The sequence below is a fragment of the Magallana gigas genome, chromosome 2 (genome assembly GCF_963853765.1).
Source record: "Magallana gigas chromosome 2, xbMagGiga1.1, whole genome shotgun sequence".
Classification (NCBI taxonomy): Eukaryota; Metazoa; Mollusca; class Bivalvia; order Ostreida; family Ostreidae; genus Magallana; species Magallana gigas.
Window position 1 is genome coordinate 61,100,779 of NC_088854.1, and position 15,393 is coordinate 61,116,171.

The 15,393-nt window shown below is 32.6% G+C and overlaps 1 protein-coding gene across 1 annotated transcript; it reads left to right on the forward strand.

Annotated features, from left to right (window-relative positions):
* The first annotated feature begins 2,374 nt into the window (after positions 1-2,374).
* LOC105318789 (small ribosomal subunit protein eS26) lies at positions 2,375-10,072 on the forward strand. The gene is made up of 4 exons (XM_066077619.1): positions 2,375-2,447; positions 6,112-6,289; positions 6,821-6,954; positions 9,950-10,072. The coding sequence occupies exons 1-4, from the start codon at positions 2,445-2,447 to the stop codon at positions 10,001-10,003; spliced, it is 369 nt and encodes a 122-aa protein (XP_065933691.1). The 5' UTR covers positions 2,375-2,444; the 3' UTR covers positions 10,004-10,072.
* The last annotated feature ends 5,321 nt before the right edge of the window (positions 10,073-15,393 follow it).

Here is a 15,393-nt window from a genome sequence, read left to right on the forward strand (position 1 = left end):
TATTTCATTATGTAGTGTATTCCATCGGTTTTATTTTAATTATGATACATTAATTTAAGAGGGAAATCTGCACCTTCGCCAACAGGATGCCGAGATGAGCTTAATTACAGGGACTTGGACACGGTTTAAGATCAAAAATTTTATTTTTATTTTTTATGTATAAAATGGTTAACTGGTGCATTCTAAATGATTGACCAAAATATTGAATGTTAAAGTCAAGTTACAAGCGAGATACAGAGGTAAGAATTGGTTGTTATGTAAAGCTCGAGTCTACGAAAGCCCATTGAGCTCATTTTCGTAGGTAAAAAAAATATTTTTATCGTGAATAAACGCGAAACTTTCGCGAATAAACGCGTAATTTTCGCGATATAACGCGTAACTTTCGCAAATAAACGCGAAACTTTCGCGATATAACGCGTTAGTTTCGCGAATAAACGCGAAACCAATATATAAATATTGTCATTACATACAGAACCCTTATGATGAAAAACGATTGAAAACAAACACATTTTAAATTTTATACCATAAAATACTTATTATTCATTATTATTCTAATATCTGTGTTAGGTTGATTATGAAGACAAAATTATCTTTTTTGCATATAGGTATTAATAAATCTGATTAAACTTTATAACATTTTTATATGTTATATGTCCAAAGTAGATAATAAGTTTAGGCATCATATTACGATTTTCAGTTGTTCGCCGACCCTGTGTTCGAACAGGCATTCATTGATGATCTTTTTCTGATAAAATTGATATAAATTCAACCGTCGGAAACCTTTAAAATCTTAGTATTAATTTTCAAATGACATATGTGATAAATTTGGAGGACGAATTTACGTCATGTAGATTTGAACAAAAGCTTGAAAATTTCTATTCACAGCTTGACTTATCTTTCTGATATTAAACTAGACATAAGACGTTAAGTTATGTCGCAGCGATATACAATATATTGTAACGTTTTAAACAATGATATCCTTTAAATTCTAAAATGATATTTAATAAAACGTTTAATTCGAATTAAAATTGTTATAAATAAAATATGTTGCTGCCTCATTTTCAATAATATAGCGCCCATTAGAATGTGAGAAGCGCGATGCATTATGTCCTTTGAAAATCAGTACTAAGATTTTAAAGATTTCCTACGTTTGAATTTATGTTAATTTGTATAAGGTTAAATCTAATTCATTTACATCTTTATAAAATATTATTTTGTTTTATTTTTGTTGATATATCTGTTTTCAGTAATTATTCTTCATAGGGGTTCTTCTATGAAATAACAATATTTATATTTACGTTTAATCGCGAAAGTTTCGCGTTATATCGCAAAAGTTTCGCGTTTAATCGCGAAAGTTTCGCGTTATATCGCAAAAGTTTCGCGTTTATTCGCAAAAGTTTCGCGTTTATTCGCGAAAATTTTTTTTTTTTGCCTAGGAAAATGAGCTCAATGGGCTTTCGTACGAGTCTTATAGTTAATTGTTTACACTGAAAAATGTAATGAAGAGAATTACCATTTCTTTGACAAAGTGACATGTAAAATCAATTTAAACTAATTCTGTGTCTTCATAAATACTATTATCAACAAATAAAGATACATTTGATTGAAACTTACACCAATACAACACCTATGTAAAAAAATTACAATATTCGAGCTTTGTTTACAAAACAAAGAATTATAAACAATGTACCTTGCTTATAACTTGATATTTGACTTTCAAATTTTGACATAGCATTAAAAACTTCTATATTTATCAGTATAAACATTAAAAATGGAAAAATAAAATTTGAAAATTTTAAGTTAAATCGTGTCCAAGTCCCTTTAATTAATAACAAAATACCGAAATTGAATTCATATTTTTTCACCAGTTTGGACAGCATGCCCTTCGCGAAATCGACCCCTAAACTTTCTTCTTAATTTGATTTAGGCTATATAATTTAATTCAATTAACTGATTAATTATAAACAGAGATTGTATACCAAAGAACCTGAACTGAATAAAATATATGAAATAGAATTTAAAAAATACATGCGTATCTTTTATACAATTTAAAAATATGTATTTCTTAAACAAATTATGTTGGTTAATTCTATTTGTTTATTTTTATTCGGCTCTTGTCTTTCTTTTAATTATAAAAATAAAATTATATTTTGACTTTTTCTCGTATTCGACAAGAATGCGCCCGAATACGAATAACTTATGTCAAAGTTATTTAACACTCGCTTCAACCAAATCACTTTATTACGCTAAAAGTAGTTCAAAGCTCTTCATGGAATTCATTATAATTTCCAATTCTAAATGTATGAAATATATATTTTTTTTATAATTTTGAATGTTTGATTATAAATTTAAAATGATAAATTTGCTAGAAACAAAGGAAACACTTTGGTTGTTGTTTTGGCGAATGAATATGACAACTTCCTTTTTCTTTCCAACAGTCCATAATGGTGGGTGAAGACCACATGTTCTTGTAGAAAATATACTTTTATTGCTTAAAAAGTTCTAGTTTTATCATGTTTTGGGTTGAGCTCTGTTAAAAATACAGAGTCTTTTATTTAAAAAGCTTTTTGAAGGACTGAAAACCCAACTGATAAAAAAAAAATTGAAAATTATTTGTAGTCCCCATTTGTGAAACATGTCGTAGATTAATCTCAGCGTATTCGTCAAGTCTGATGATCGGAATAGGTGTCCGTTTAAATTCTTCACTCTCGCGGAGATACACCTTAGATTACTTAGCTGTATAAACTGTATCTCCACGTAAACATTAGGTTGACACGTGGTGATGCCCTAGCGCTACAGTTCCAAGTATCTAACCTACAATTCATGGCGCACTATAATCTTATTTCTTAACATATTTTCATTTCATATTAACTTTATATAGCTGATTTTTTTTTTTACCACAGAATGATTAAACATCCTTACCAGCTTTATAAATTGATGCATTGTGGATTGGCCACATTTGGCAAATTGAATCCCATTTTCCAATTTGAATAATAGTCAAGCGCAATCAATGAATCTCGTTACCTACTAAATGGGAGCCATTTTCATTAGTTAATTCCATTTCTGAAGAAAAAGGATGGCATGCTTACCATTGGGGCAATAACTCGGGATATGCATTTTAATAATCAGATAAGCATTCATGTCAAGTTTTGTGCTTGGACTTGAAAAAGTTATAACTTAAGTAAAGTGCAACAAGCCAGGGCTCGAAATTAACGCTTGTCAGCTTGTCTGGTACCAGTTAAAAAAATATACAGACAAGTAAATATTGCTTGCCACTTGTCCGACTGGACAAGTGCATTTTTATGTAAAGAAGTCTCCAACATTTTAAAAAGTAAAGAAAGTTTTGTGATAAGTTTATCCGTAGTCCCGTTAATATAAGTTTATCGATTAGTAAATTTGAATTTCGATCCCGACTTCAAATTGAAATGCAATGGAGTTACTCTTGATCGGGATTGAAGTTCACTAATTACAAACAACTTTCAATATTGAACTGTAAAGGTGTGGATCTTAGTTCTTACACAGTACCAAACACACATGTTATCAAAAACAAAGGAAGAACAGGTAGCAAAGATAAACTTAAGGATTATGGAAAGAAATGTAATTTATATTAGGTTTCATTCATCATTGATAGACTATGATGACTTTCCATGTTTAGTTTAAAAAACAGATGAGAAATCAATATAAGAGTTACATGTATTTTAAAACCTGATGCTAAATTTAAAATGTCTTGTAATTTGCCATGACAAAGCTACAGCTGACAAATCATGTTTAATGTTATATGGAACCAATAAATTGAAATATTGAAAAATTTTTGGACAAGTGAAGATGAAGTTCGGACAAGTAAATATCGTGGTCACTTGTCCGAATGGACAAGTAGGAAAAAATTAATGTAATGCCCTGCAAACAATCCAGTATTTTGTTTGAAATATGAAATGGCCTTAATCCTCTGACTCTCTGCTCCTGATTCCCATTGCCTGGGTTAAACAATCATCTGGGCAAGTAAAAACAATTTCAGTCAGACTCAATGTGAAAAGCTTGAATTATGGGATTGGTGAAAAAAATTATGAAGCAGACTGGGATTCAAACCCATGCCCCTGAATTCTTGTCTGGTGTTCTACCAACTGAGTTAATGTGGTGCTGGTATTCAAACTAGTCTGACTTACATTTAAATAGTTAGGTCTATTTTTGCATCTTTTCAGCAAAATGCCATGCCTTAACTGCCCTAAAAGTAGTCTTATTTAAATGAGAGGGTATTAAAATACAAGATTACTGTGGTTGTTTACAAAGTAGGTAAAATAAAAAATAATATTCTAATCTTTAGATACATCAGCCATAGGGACATACGGCTGTTTTTAACTTTTTGTATATTAACATGATGTGCTTTATTCATTGTTCTGAGTAGGGTTAGCATTATCACTACAATAATAAACAAATATTAACTCATTTTGTGTAAGTGTAAAGTAGGGGGTACCATAAAAGTACCGGTAATTGACCACCAAATGTAAGTCAAACCAACAAACAGTGTGCTTGACCTGTTAAAAAGAAATTTTTGGTTAGAAATGTGAAATACTAATGAAAACCAAGGGGCTCAATCATGTGAGGCAAAATGATTATGAAATGTTCTATTCATGGCAACCATTAGTAAGTTGATCCCAGTTTCACATGCGCTGAAAAATAAAATCTCACCAATCATTAAGCAGGGCTAAAAAATAATTGACTAAATAGGTTGCATTTGCGACTGAAATTCAGTGTGTGCGATTTAAAATTAAAGCCAGTCGCCATTTAGTGATGAAAAATATCTGCCTGGATCATTTTTAAAAATTTGACATCAGGTTCAAAACTCTGTCAAAATAAACAAAATGGCAGATTATTTAAACAACATGGTTTGTCTCAGTCCTATATACAAAGAAGAGATTTTTATCCAATAGAATTTTCATATTCAAAACTGCCTTAAACATGTTTTATTAGTTATGTTTGTGAGACTAACATAACAAGAAGGTGAAATGATTTTGTGATGCCGATGTAAAAGAACTTCATACAAAATTCGCGTTTTACGTATCCACTCAAAACATCATACAATTTATAGAATTAATTGATGTGTCTCCCAATCTTGAGTCAGTGTAAAAGAAAATTTCTAGTGCAAGAAAATATTATATTCATGAGTATGATGTTTCTTATATGAATGAAATGATTGGCTAAATTTAGGGGTGCAAGGATACAGTTGCCTCACGATACGATACGTATCACGATACAGACAATACGATACATATCTTGATACTTTTGATGCCTAAATTTAAATTATTTTTTTTATGCCAGGCATGAAACATGCAATAAGAAAATCTTTCCAACATTGCACTTCTTTTTATTATTTACTACTGTATTTTTAATGGAAGAAACATTCAAAACCTAAATGCTACATAAAGATTTACCACTGGCGACCTAAATTTAAAAATGGCCAGTTAAATTCAAAGTACGTCGTCATTTTGCAACTTTCTCCAAAAGTGTAATTTGAGCGATGTTAAGATTGCAACGATTAACTGTGAGATGGTTCATCAAGGTAAAATTTTGCCATGATTTGATTTACTATACTTCACACTATATTGTTGTTCAGTATACTTAGTCTGGATTTAGTTTAAAAATTATATTTTAAGAAATGGCTTCCCGTGTTGAAAAACGTGCTGCACATTATTTAAAATTGCCCCTGCCGCAGTGAATTCCATTAATCTCCTATATGGTAGTAACTTGGTTTTGTAGGACAAAAGAAATTGGTAACAAAGTTCCCATATTGAGAGTTTCTACATGCAAGCACTTTATTACAAACAGATGTTTCATACAAACTAGGGAAACATGCATTATGGCCTTTCGCACAAAACGGCATCAACCATGCACTGATTTGTCTGTCACAAGAAATTAATGCCATATTTCCAGATTCTCCTTCAAACTGCAATGAAAGTCATCAAATATTTTGCTTTCAGTCAGAAAATTCATTACATCTGATATGATACCATGTAGATTATTTATTGAGATAGTAGGCTTTGCAAATGTAGAAAAGTCAGTTAAGAGAAAATAAGAAAGTAAGATCTGTGAATTCACAATATGATTTTTTTTTAGACTTCGAAACGAAGAAATAATGGACGAAGCAAGAAGGGGCGTGGTCATGTGCAGTTTGTTCGTTGCACAAACTGTGCTCGATGTGTACCAAAAGACAAGGCCATCAAGAAGTTTGTCATTAGGAATATTGTAGAGGCTGCTGCAGTCCGTGACATCGCTGACGCTAGTGTTTATGAAGGTAGAAAAGCGATAATATTCTCAAAATAACAATAAACTTATCAACTATACTGCAGTCAACCAAATCTTTGACTTTACTACAATTTATATTTGGATATCAGATTTACATTTTGAAAATGATATTTTTATATTTGAAATTTACAGATTTTAAATTGGATCATATAATATATATAGATTATTACATGGCAATTTTTATATCGCATCCTATATTAGCCCAAGGTCACTGTATATTGGCCTGAAAGCCGTTAGTTTCAGTAAATCTCATTGTTTTTAAGTAAATGCTCTCCATTATGCTAAGTTGTACTATTCATGCAAATGATGCTCTTCTTGTGTTCCAGTAATTGCAGTAAATGCTCTCCTTAAACTCCATGCTAACTTGTTCTTATGATGCTGTCCTTGTGTTTCAGTATATGCTCTCCCCAAAGTCTATACTAAGTTGTTGTACTAATGGTGATGTCCTAGTGTTCCAGTATATAACTCCCCAAACTCTATGCTAAGTTGTTGTACTAATGATGCTCTCCTCATGTTTCAGTATATGCTCTCCCCAAACTCTATGCTAAATTGTTGTACTGCGTTTCCTGTGCAATCCACTCTAAGGTGGTCAGGAACAGATCCCGTGAGGCCAGGAAGGACAGATCACCACCCCTCAGGTTCAGACCAATGAGGGTAAGTCCATTTAGTAATGGTTTACATAAGATGTGTTTATATGATAATTCTAAAATGGTCATTGCAAGCAAGTTCATAGTTAATGTTATATAACATGCTATTTATTTTTTTTGGCAGAAAATATTGTTTACAGGGTTAATTTGACCCCATGGTATTTTCGCCCTTTTTCACTTGAAAACTTTTTTCACCGATTTTCTGGTCACATTTTGCCTGTCATCTGTCTGTTGGTAAACTTTTCACATTTTCAACGTCTTCTTTAGAACTGCTAGGCCAATGTTTACCAAACTTGACACAAAGCACTCTTTGGCAAAGGGTGAATCAAACTTATAAAAATTAAGGACCAAACCCTTCAAGAGGAGATATATAGTATTATTGACAATTTTTTGAGAAAATTTTAATAATTCTTCTTCTCAAGCATTTTTTGGCCAGGAAAGCTTAAACTTTTGTTTAAGCATCCTCAGTTACTGTAACCTAAGATTCAAAAGTGTGAAAATAATGACTCCCAGGGTAAAGTGAGGCCACAATGGGGGGGGGGGGGGGGGGCGGTGTTGAATTTTTACATAGGAATATATAAAGTAAATCTTTAAAAATATTCTTCCCAGAATGTAATCAGCTAGAAAAGCTGAAACTTTTGTGGAAGCATTCTCAAACAGTGTAGATTCAAAGTTGTGAAAACCATGACCCCTTGGGGAAGGATGGGGTTACAATGGGGGACAAAAATTTACATAGGAATACAGGAAAATTCGGTTATAGCGAAGTCCTAGGTATCAATGGATTAACTTCTTTATATCAGTAATTCGTTTTATCTGTATAACAAATTTGTAATAATAACTATAGCAAATTAACTTCATACATGAAAATTGACAATAAGGCCTAACAAAAAAATAAGTTTTTTTCCGCTTTCAGGCTGAAAAAAATTAGGGTCGGTAGGTCTTTTTTTTTTTTTTTAATCTTTTTTTTTTCCTCTCCATCTGTTCAGTTGTGCTTATTAAACCATTTATCTATTAAACTGGGTAAGATAAAAAAAAAAAAACCAAGTATTTGTTGTAGTTGTTTAATTGATCTGGGTCCGCCACCATAAAACATTTTTAAGTCTGATGAACTTTTTCCCCGGCTGGTGGGAACATTTCTCGAGCTCAACTGGCACGACATGTGCTGCCATTTGTAAATAACAAACATCTACACAACACTGATGACATTTAAATAGGTTCTATAAGCGTTTTTACGACTTAAATTTTAGAGGACACAATAAATTTTTAAATCGGATAAAAACGAAATTTTAACAAAAAACTGATAAAAACAAAAATTTTGGGTCGGCGGGTTTAAGTTAGGGTCGGTCGAGAAAGCTGAAACAAACCTATTTTTTTGTTATGCCTAACTCAGCCATCTAAAAAAAAATCCATAAACCAATACAAATTTAAAGCACAGCAACATGGACCTCTAAAAAGATAGAGGTATGATCAAGTGCCTAGGAGGAGTAAGCATCCCCTGCTGACCGGTCAGACTTCAGTTTTTGCAAATTGAGGCTTAGAATGAAAATACATTCTTTTGATACCTTTAATAATCGGATTGTAAATTGGAAGAATTTATCAGAAAATAAATTCATTTAAATTATTATGTTAAATGGTAGTGCACATTTTTTGAAACTGTAAAGGAAATCGTTATAAAAGTGTTAAATTTTGTCATTATTCATATAACAGGACGAAAAATCAGTTTTCTATATCCATAAACTTGTTATATCTGAATTCGTTATAACCATAAAATTTTGCAAAGATTTTTAAAGAATTTTACCAGGGACTCAAAAAAACTTTGCTACAGCCGAGATTTCGCCATATCAGTGTTCATAATAAATAAGTTTTCCTGTATAGAGGGAAAAATCTTGTAAAAACCATTTGCACGGAAAAGCTGTAACTCTAGTGAAAGCAATCTCGGATAATGTAGATTCAAATTCATTAAAATCTATATCTTGAGTAGGTATGGGGTCACAGTAGGGATCCAATTTTACAAAGGAAAACATTTTAATTATTCACAAAAACTCAAATGCTATATTCAATATGGTTTTACTTATTGTAGTTGCAAGCATTTTACCATTGCTGATTCTTTAAAATTGTTAAGAATTTGGGCCCTTGACGATTCTTGGGCCTCACAAGAGGTTCAGAGTTTGAAGTAGGTTTATATCCCATATAAAGAATTGTTTAGGATAATTTTGTGTACCGCAATACTCAACATGTGATATGACTATAAAACCATCCTGTCAGAAAAGGTACTTGATTATAAACATAAGAATATCCAGTAGGAAAAAAATGGATTTTTAGTTTTGCAGGATCTACATGTATCATTGTACTACATGGTGCAAATATTTGTATTATGACTCCATTAAGGTGGAATAACACACCTGGAAAAAGTCACTCAAATTAACAGTAAATTATTTAATTATGAAAGATATAATGATAAATAAACTGTACATATGTCAAATAAGCGAAAAATTTATAGTTTGGGGTAAAAAATGATTATCTAAAAAATTCAATTTGATAAGTAACAAGACAAAACCCTACAGGATTCGAACTGGTGATGTGCGGATCACGAGTCTGACACTTTATCCAATCGGCTATGAAGTAATTTACATTTGGTGGTCAATAAAGTCCTTTAAATAAAACAAAATGACGTTTCGATTAGAGGTTCGCCATTTTGTGATGATGTATTATTCCACCTTAAGCTGATTTTATCATGCCCAGTGTTGCTCAGGTGAGGGATGTGGCCCATGGGCCTCTTGTTGCTTTATGCCAAGCAAAAGTTGCTACAAAAAAGCTGCACAAATAGAATTTTAGTAGCTATTCTTTTCATTCCTTAACTATATCGATAACAAACTACCAGTGTATTATATTTATTCCTTAACTAAGTGCAGATATTGAAATCAAACTATTATATTCAAGATCAAATAAACATGTTCTGATCACAGTTTAGATTTTTCTAATTTCTTTTTTTCTCGTTTCAGGACAATGCTGCACCACGCCCTGGGGCCCCCGGCGCTCCCCCACAGACTCGCTAACTCTGTACATAATAAACAGTGACCTGTCAGACTCGTTAACTTTGTACATCAGTAAATAGTGATCCGTCAGATTGTGTTCGTTTTCTTTCCGTTAATGGGTCACTTAGTTGATTTTTAGTTTTTCTGCTCATATGAATACACAACACTACAAGTTAGGAGAGGTATAATGTTTTTGACCTGTCCATCAGCCAGTCAGGTAAGAGGAAACTTGTGGACTCAAAACCGTGATTTGCGACAATTGGTTTTAAGAGAAGGCCAAGGTCCTATATTTAAGTTGGTACTGGTCACAACTTCTCCAGCTTGGATGGTGCATCTACTAAACGGATTTTGATGCTAAATCTGAACCATAAATTCAAAGGGGTTGCAGATAAAATGGAAAAGTTAAACAGACGAAGTATAAATTTATAAGTCTTTCTCCGTGCAATGAAGGCAAATAAGCGCTTATCCTTGGTGTTGTGGTGCTAAGCGAATGAGAGCTATTGACCCCCCTGGAAAGGACACCAGTTCATCGCAGGTTTTCTCCAACCGCAAACCGGTGCCCAATTTCAGTTTGGTAGACCGAGACAATGTAGATATTATGGCTTGCCAGTACAAATCAAGTGATCACATCGAGTTTTTAACCAGCAACCTTTTGGGAACTGGCTTAAAGGGGCATGGTCACGATTTTGGTCAAAAATTATTTTTTCGATTTTAATGTTTACAATGTTTCAGTAAGGCGCTTTTAACAGGCAACCAAAATTTGAGTGTCATTTAATGAGTCATAAGCGAGTTACAGATCGTACAATTCTTTGCTATGTAAACAAAGCGTTTGTTGAAGTGAAAATTCCAGTTTTTGACCTAAAATGAATGTGTCAGTCGTTAGGAACTATTTATTTATGCTTAAAATGAATAATAAGATAGACAAACCAGCTTGAAAAAGATTTTTTATTGGTATATTGAACCTATGTAAACAAAAACGGGCACGAGCCGACCCACGCTTGAGGAAACTTGTGGACTCAAAACCATGGTTTGCGACGATGGAGCCTTGTTTACATGAAGAATTGTGAGCCCTGTATCTTGCTTAAAACTCAACGACTGGCACCCAAATTTCATTTGATCATTAGAAATGCATTCCTAAAGCATTGCAAATAATAAAAACAGAAAAATAAAATTTGACCAAAATCATGACCATGCCCCTTTAATGCAATTGAGCCATGTACTCCACTGTAAATTAAAATTTGTTCAAATTATGATCCTCGAGGTTAGGGTGGGACACAACAAGGGGTTGAATTTTTTACGAAAAAAAAAGAGATCCATTTTGTCCGAAAAGATTAAACTTGTGTGAAAGCATTCTCAGTTATTGTAGATTTAAGTCTGTTCAAAACATGACCCCCGGGGTATGGTGGGGTCACAATGAAGGGGTGATGGTTGTGAATATTTAAAGGAATAAATGGAGATAAAACTTCATAAACCATTTGACCAGAAAAGCTGAAACCAGTTTGGGAGCAACCTTGGATATTGTAAACTGAAATTTGTTCAAATAAGGTTTTTGGTGGGTAGGGAGGAGCCACAATTGGTTGATTTTTTACGTAGAATCCATGGAGAAAAATCATTTAAAACCTTCATCTTAAAAACCATTTGGCCAGAAAAGCATTGAATACAAGTATGTAAATTCAAGTTTGTTCAAATTATAATCCCCGGGGTTAGAGTTGGGGCTAAATAGTAGTTGAATTTTTAACCGGATTTTCCAACGGAAAATGGCGGACGGGCGGCTGCCAAAAGGGTACCCTCATTGTACTGATAACTCCTCCTACAGTTTTCAAGATAGGAATTTGTTATTTTGCAGATCAATTGTACATATATCAGAGGTATGCATATTGCTAGTATTTTGATATCTGATAATTTATGAAAAAAATACCAACTTTTGAACTTGGTCATTTTTTGGCAAAAAATTACATATAGGGTACTCCATTTCACTGGATACGGTTGGTAGTGATTATCAATTAAGGGTTGACATGGATTATGGTTACAGTTTACATAAAAGAAAACCCGGTTTGCTGTCACATTGACAGCTTTTCACTTGTTACACATTTATAGGAATGAATACAAAAAAAATTAACAAAACTCGGAAACGATTTGGTCGGAAAGATGAAACCTGTGTGAAAGGGTACTAAAAGTCAGATACCGAGGCTGAATTTTATTTAAATCATGATCCCCGCGCTAGGGTGTGGACCCAATGGTGGATGGAATTTTTATTGAGGAATAAATATAGAAAATCTCTCAAGATCTGAAACAGCAAGAGGGTCTGAAATTAACCATAGGAGCCGCTATAAGCAAAAGCCCCTTAGGTCAAAAATTTTCATTTTTTTTAAACACCGAATTAAAGTAAACAATGTTGACATAATTTCTTGAGAGTATTAAAGGTATGTGGCATGTCGTCTTGAGAGTATTAAAGTTATGTGTGGCATGTCGTTTTAATTTCATAGGTCGTAAATACGAAGACGTTTAAACTTGTTTGACGTCAAATTATTCCCAAACGCTACGAAACGTCAAATTTACTCTTCTGGCGATCTATTCACAAAATATCGTACGTCTACGATTACACTTTAATCTTACGTCAAACTTTCGTCTACGATTAAACGTACGATTTTTTGTGAATAGATCCCCTGGAGCTGGGCAAGTTAGGTCTTGTGCAGCTGGTCTGACAAGGTGCCTGGCGAATCGATATAAATATCGCTGCCTCTCCTCTAAGTCCTCCAGGGGTGAGTTGGTCAGATAAATCATCCACAAATGATTAAATCATCCACGGATCTATATATATACTGAACCACCAACTGCCATTAAGAATCATCTTTAGTAGCCAAGGGTTTTCGGTCTATGGGGAGTGGAGTGGACCGAAAACCCTTGGCTTGGGAATATGCAGAAAAAAATGGCGATCTTTTTCAGCCTGATTAGCGTCAAACCTTACACTAGCTTCTTTATTTTGATGGTTGCGTGACTATCAAAATAAATCAGACCTTTCACTATAGGGATCCAAATCAAACATTGAAATAGGTGAAGTTGGAAAAGTTTCAATTAAGGGGGATGTCTACACCAAATAAGTGTAGGAGATTTTTGATGCATGCATTTGTTACTAATAATCATGGTATACATAAATTGTGACATTATTTTCTAACATTAAAGCATAAATGACCCCCATACTAATCACATATGGAATTGCATATTTTTACGAAATTGTGTACATTTCATCAAAACGACAGATATAACGGTTTCAGCAAAATCATTTGAATTTTGAAGGACAATATTAAAGTCAATGTATTTTTGGTACAATTCCTAAAAATAAAATAGATATGCAAACCGCAAACATTACCTTATAGATATAAAAAATTTTCCCGACAGATATTTGAATTTAGACGCGTACTAAATTAATCAATATCACTTCAACTTCGAAGAAGAAGGAGGCGATGCTGCTGACTGCTGAGGAAACTAAGCCAAACTGGACGGCTCAAAATGAAGTAGCCCCCTTAAGGTGGCTCTATACACCCACAGTTTATTATTTTCAATAGAAGACCACAAAACATATACTTATCAAAAATTAAAATGATGATGGAGATACTATAGGTATTTTTAAAGATTTTTTTAATGTTTTTTCGTGTTTTTGTAAACTAATTTTTGAAAACTTAACTATTAACAAATTGAGAGAATTTCTTTGTCAGATGATGGATATTTACTTCGGACACCTAGAAAAAATATAACACTTCTTAACATTAAAAAATGTTACTATTGCAATTTTTTTTGTATTTCCCCAAAACATAATTTTTCATATTTTCTTACTCTGTTGACAAATCATCTGAAAAAGCTGCTTGATGTTTTAAGAAAATGTATTTTAATAAATGTGACATAAAAAAAATGGAATGAAAATAATTGCAAATAAACACAAAAAATATTTTAAATTTTATTTGGTGTGAATTAAAGGTCCTCGGGTGAGAGTTATCCTTCCTAAGTCCCAAGGCCCAACCACCTTGAGGACTTCATTTCTTAGTTGAAGAAAATTTCCTAAATATCATGTTGGAATAATAAATACATACATATTTCATTATAGGCCTATATAAGTGAATATATTCGCTTAAATGCAAAACTAAGTCAAATAAATAAAGGGGAAAATTAACTAATAGGATTTATGTATCCCAAAATGAGAGAAATTCAAAGCCACTCTCCCATCCCCTTAAAATGGTAAGGAACATCTGTCGATATTAATGTGGATTAAAGTTTATTATAATTGAAATACTTTCACAGGTTTAGAATTTTCTTTCACAATATTCAACCAAAAAATACGTTTTATAAAATTTTGGAAAGTTAACTTGAAATTTTATTGTCCTCAACGGGATTCGAACTCATGACCACCAGATTTGTATTTAACCTGTCGGTGATGGGAAAGAAACTACTATTTTAAAAACTATACTTGATTTTATTGTTTATTTAAATTTAATCCGTCTAAAACAAAAGCTGTTTTTTTCACTAAGAAACATGTAGAAGAATTTCCTAAGTTATTTTTTCAAGGGTGTCAACTGGACTATGTTTCAACCCACAGACATCTTGGTTTACTTTTTTCTAATGATTTAAGTTGGTCTCAATATATTAATAATATAGTAAACAGTGCATACAAAAAATTAGGACTTTTGAAGAAACTTAAGTTTACTCTAGGTAGAACTAATTTATCAAAAATGTATATCACGTTTATTAGACCAGTTCTTGAATATGCTTCTGTAGTATGGGACGGTTGCAATATGTTTGACATGGAGAGATTAGAAAAAGTTCAATTAAGTGCTGCAAGGATTGTTACTGGTTTACCCATTTTAGCATCAACAGATTCTCTCTACACAGAAACTGGCTGGGAATCTCTGGTCAGTCGACGAAATAAGGCTAAATTAATAACCATGTTTAAAATTCATACAAATCAAGTACCTGAGTACTTGAGCAATATTATTCCTCCCGTAACAAAAAATGTCTCAAAATATCACACAAGAAATAGCGAAAATTATAGTGTTCCAATCAGCAGATTAGAACTTTACAAAAAATCTTTTGTACCTGACACCATTCGGAAATGGAATTCTCTCAAATTAGAAGTTAGGGAAGCAACGTCTCTCAACATATTCAAGAAAAACATTACTGAAAGTATTCCTCAACCTCCAAAATATTTTTCATTTGGTAAACGCACTATTAATATTTTACATACCAAGTTGAGACACAACTGTATTTTGAATTATGATCTGTATAGAAGAAACATTATTGAATCACCCAATTGTATTTGTGGTCAAAAGGAGGATGTTTATCACTTTTTCTTTGTATGCAAGAATTATGTAAATGCAAGAAACAATCTTTTTGAATTACTTTTTAATAGGCTTGATGAA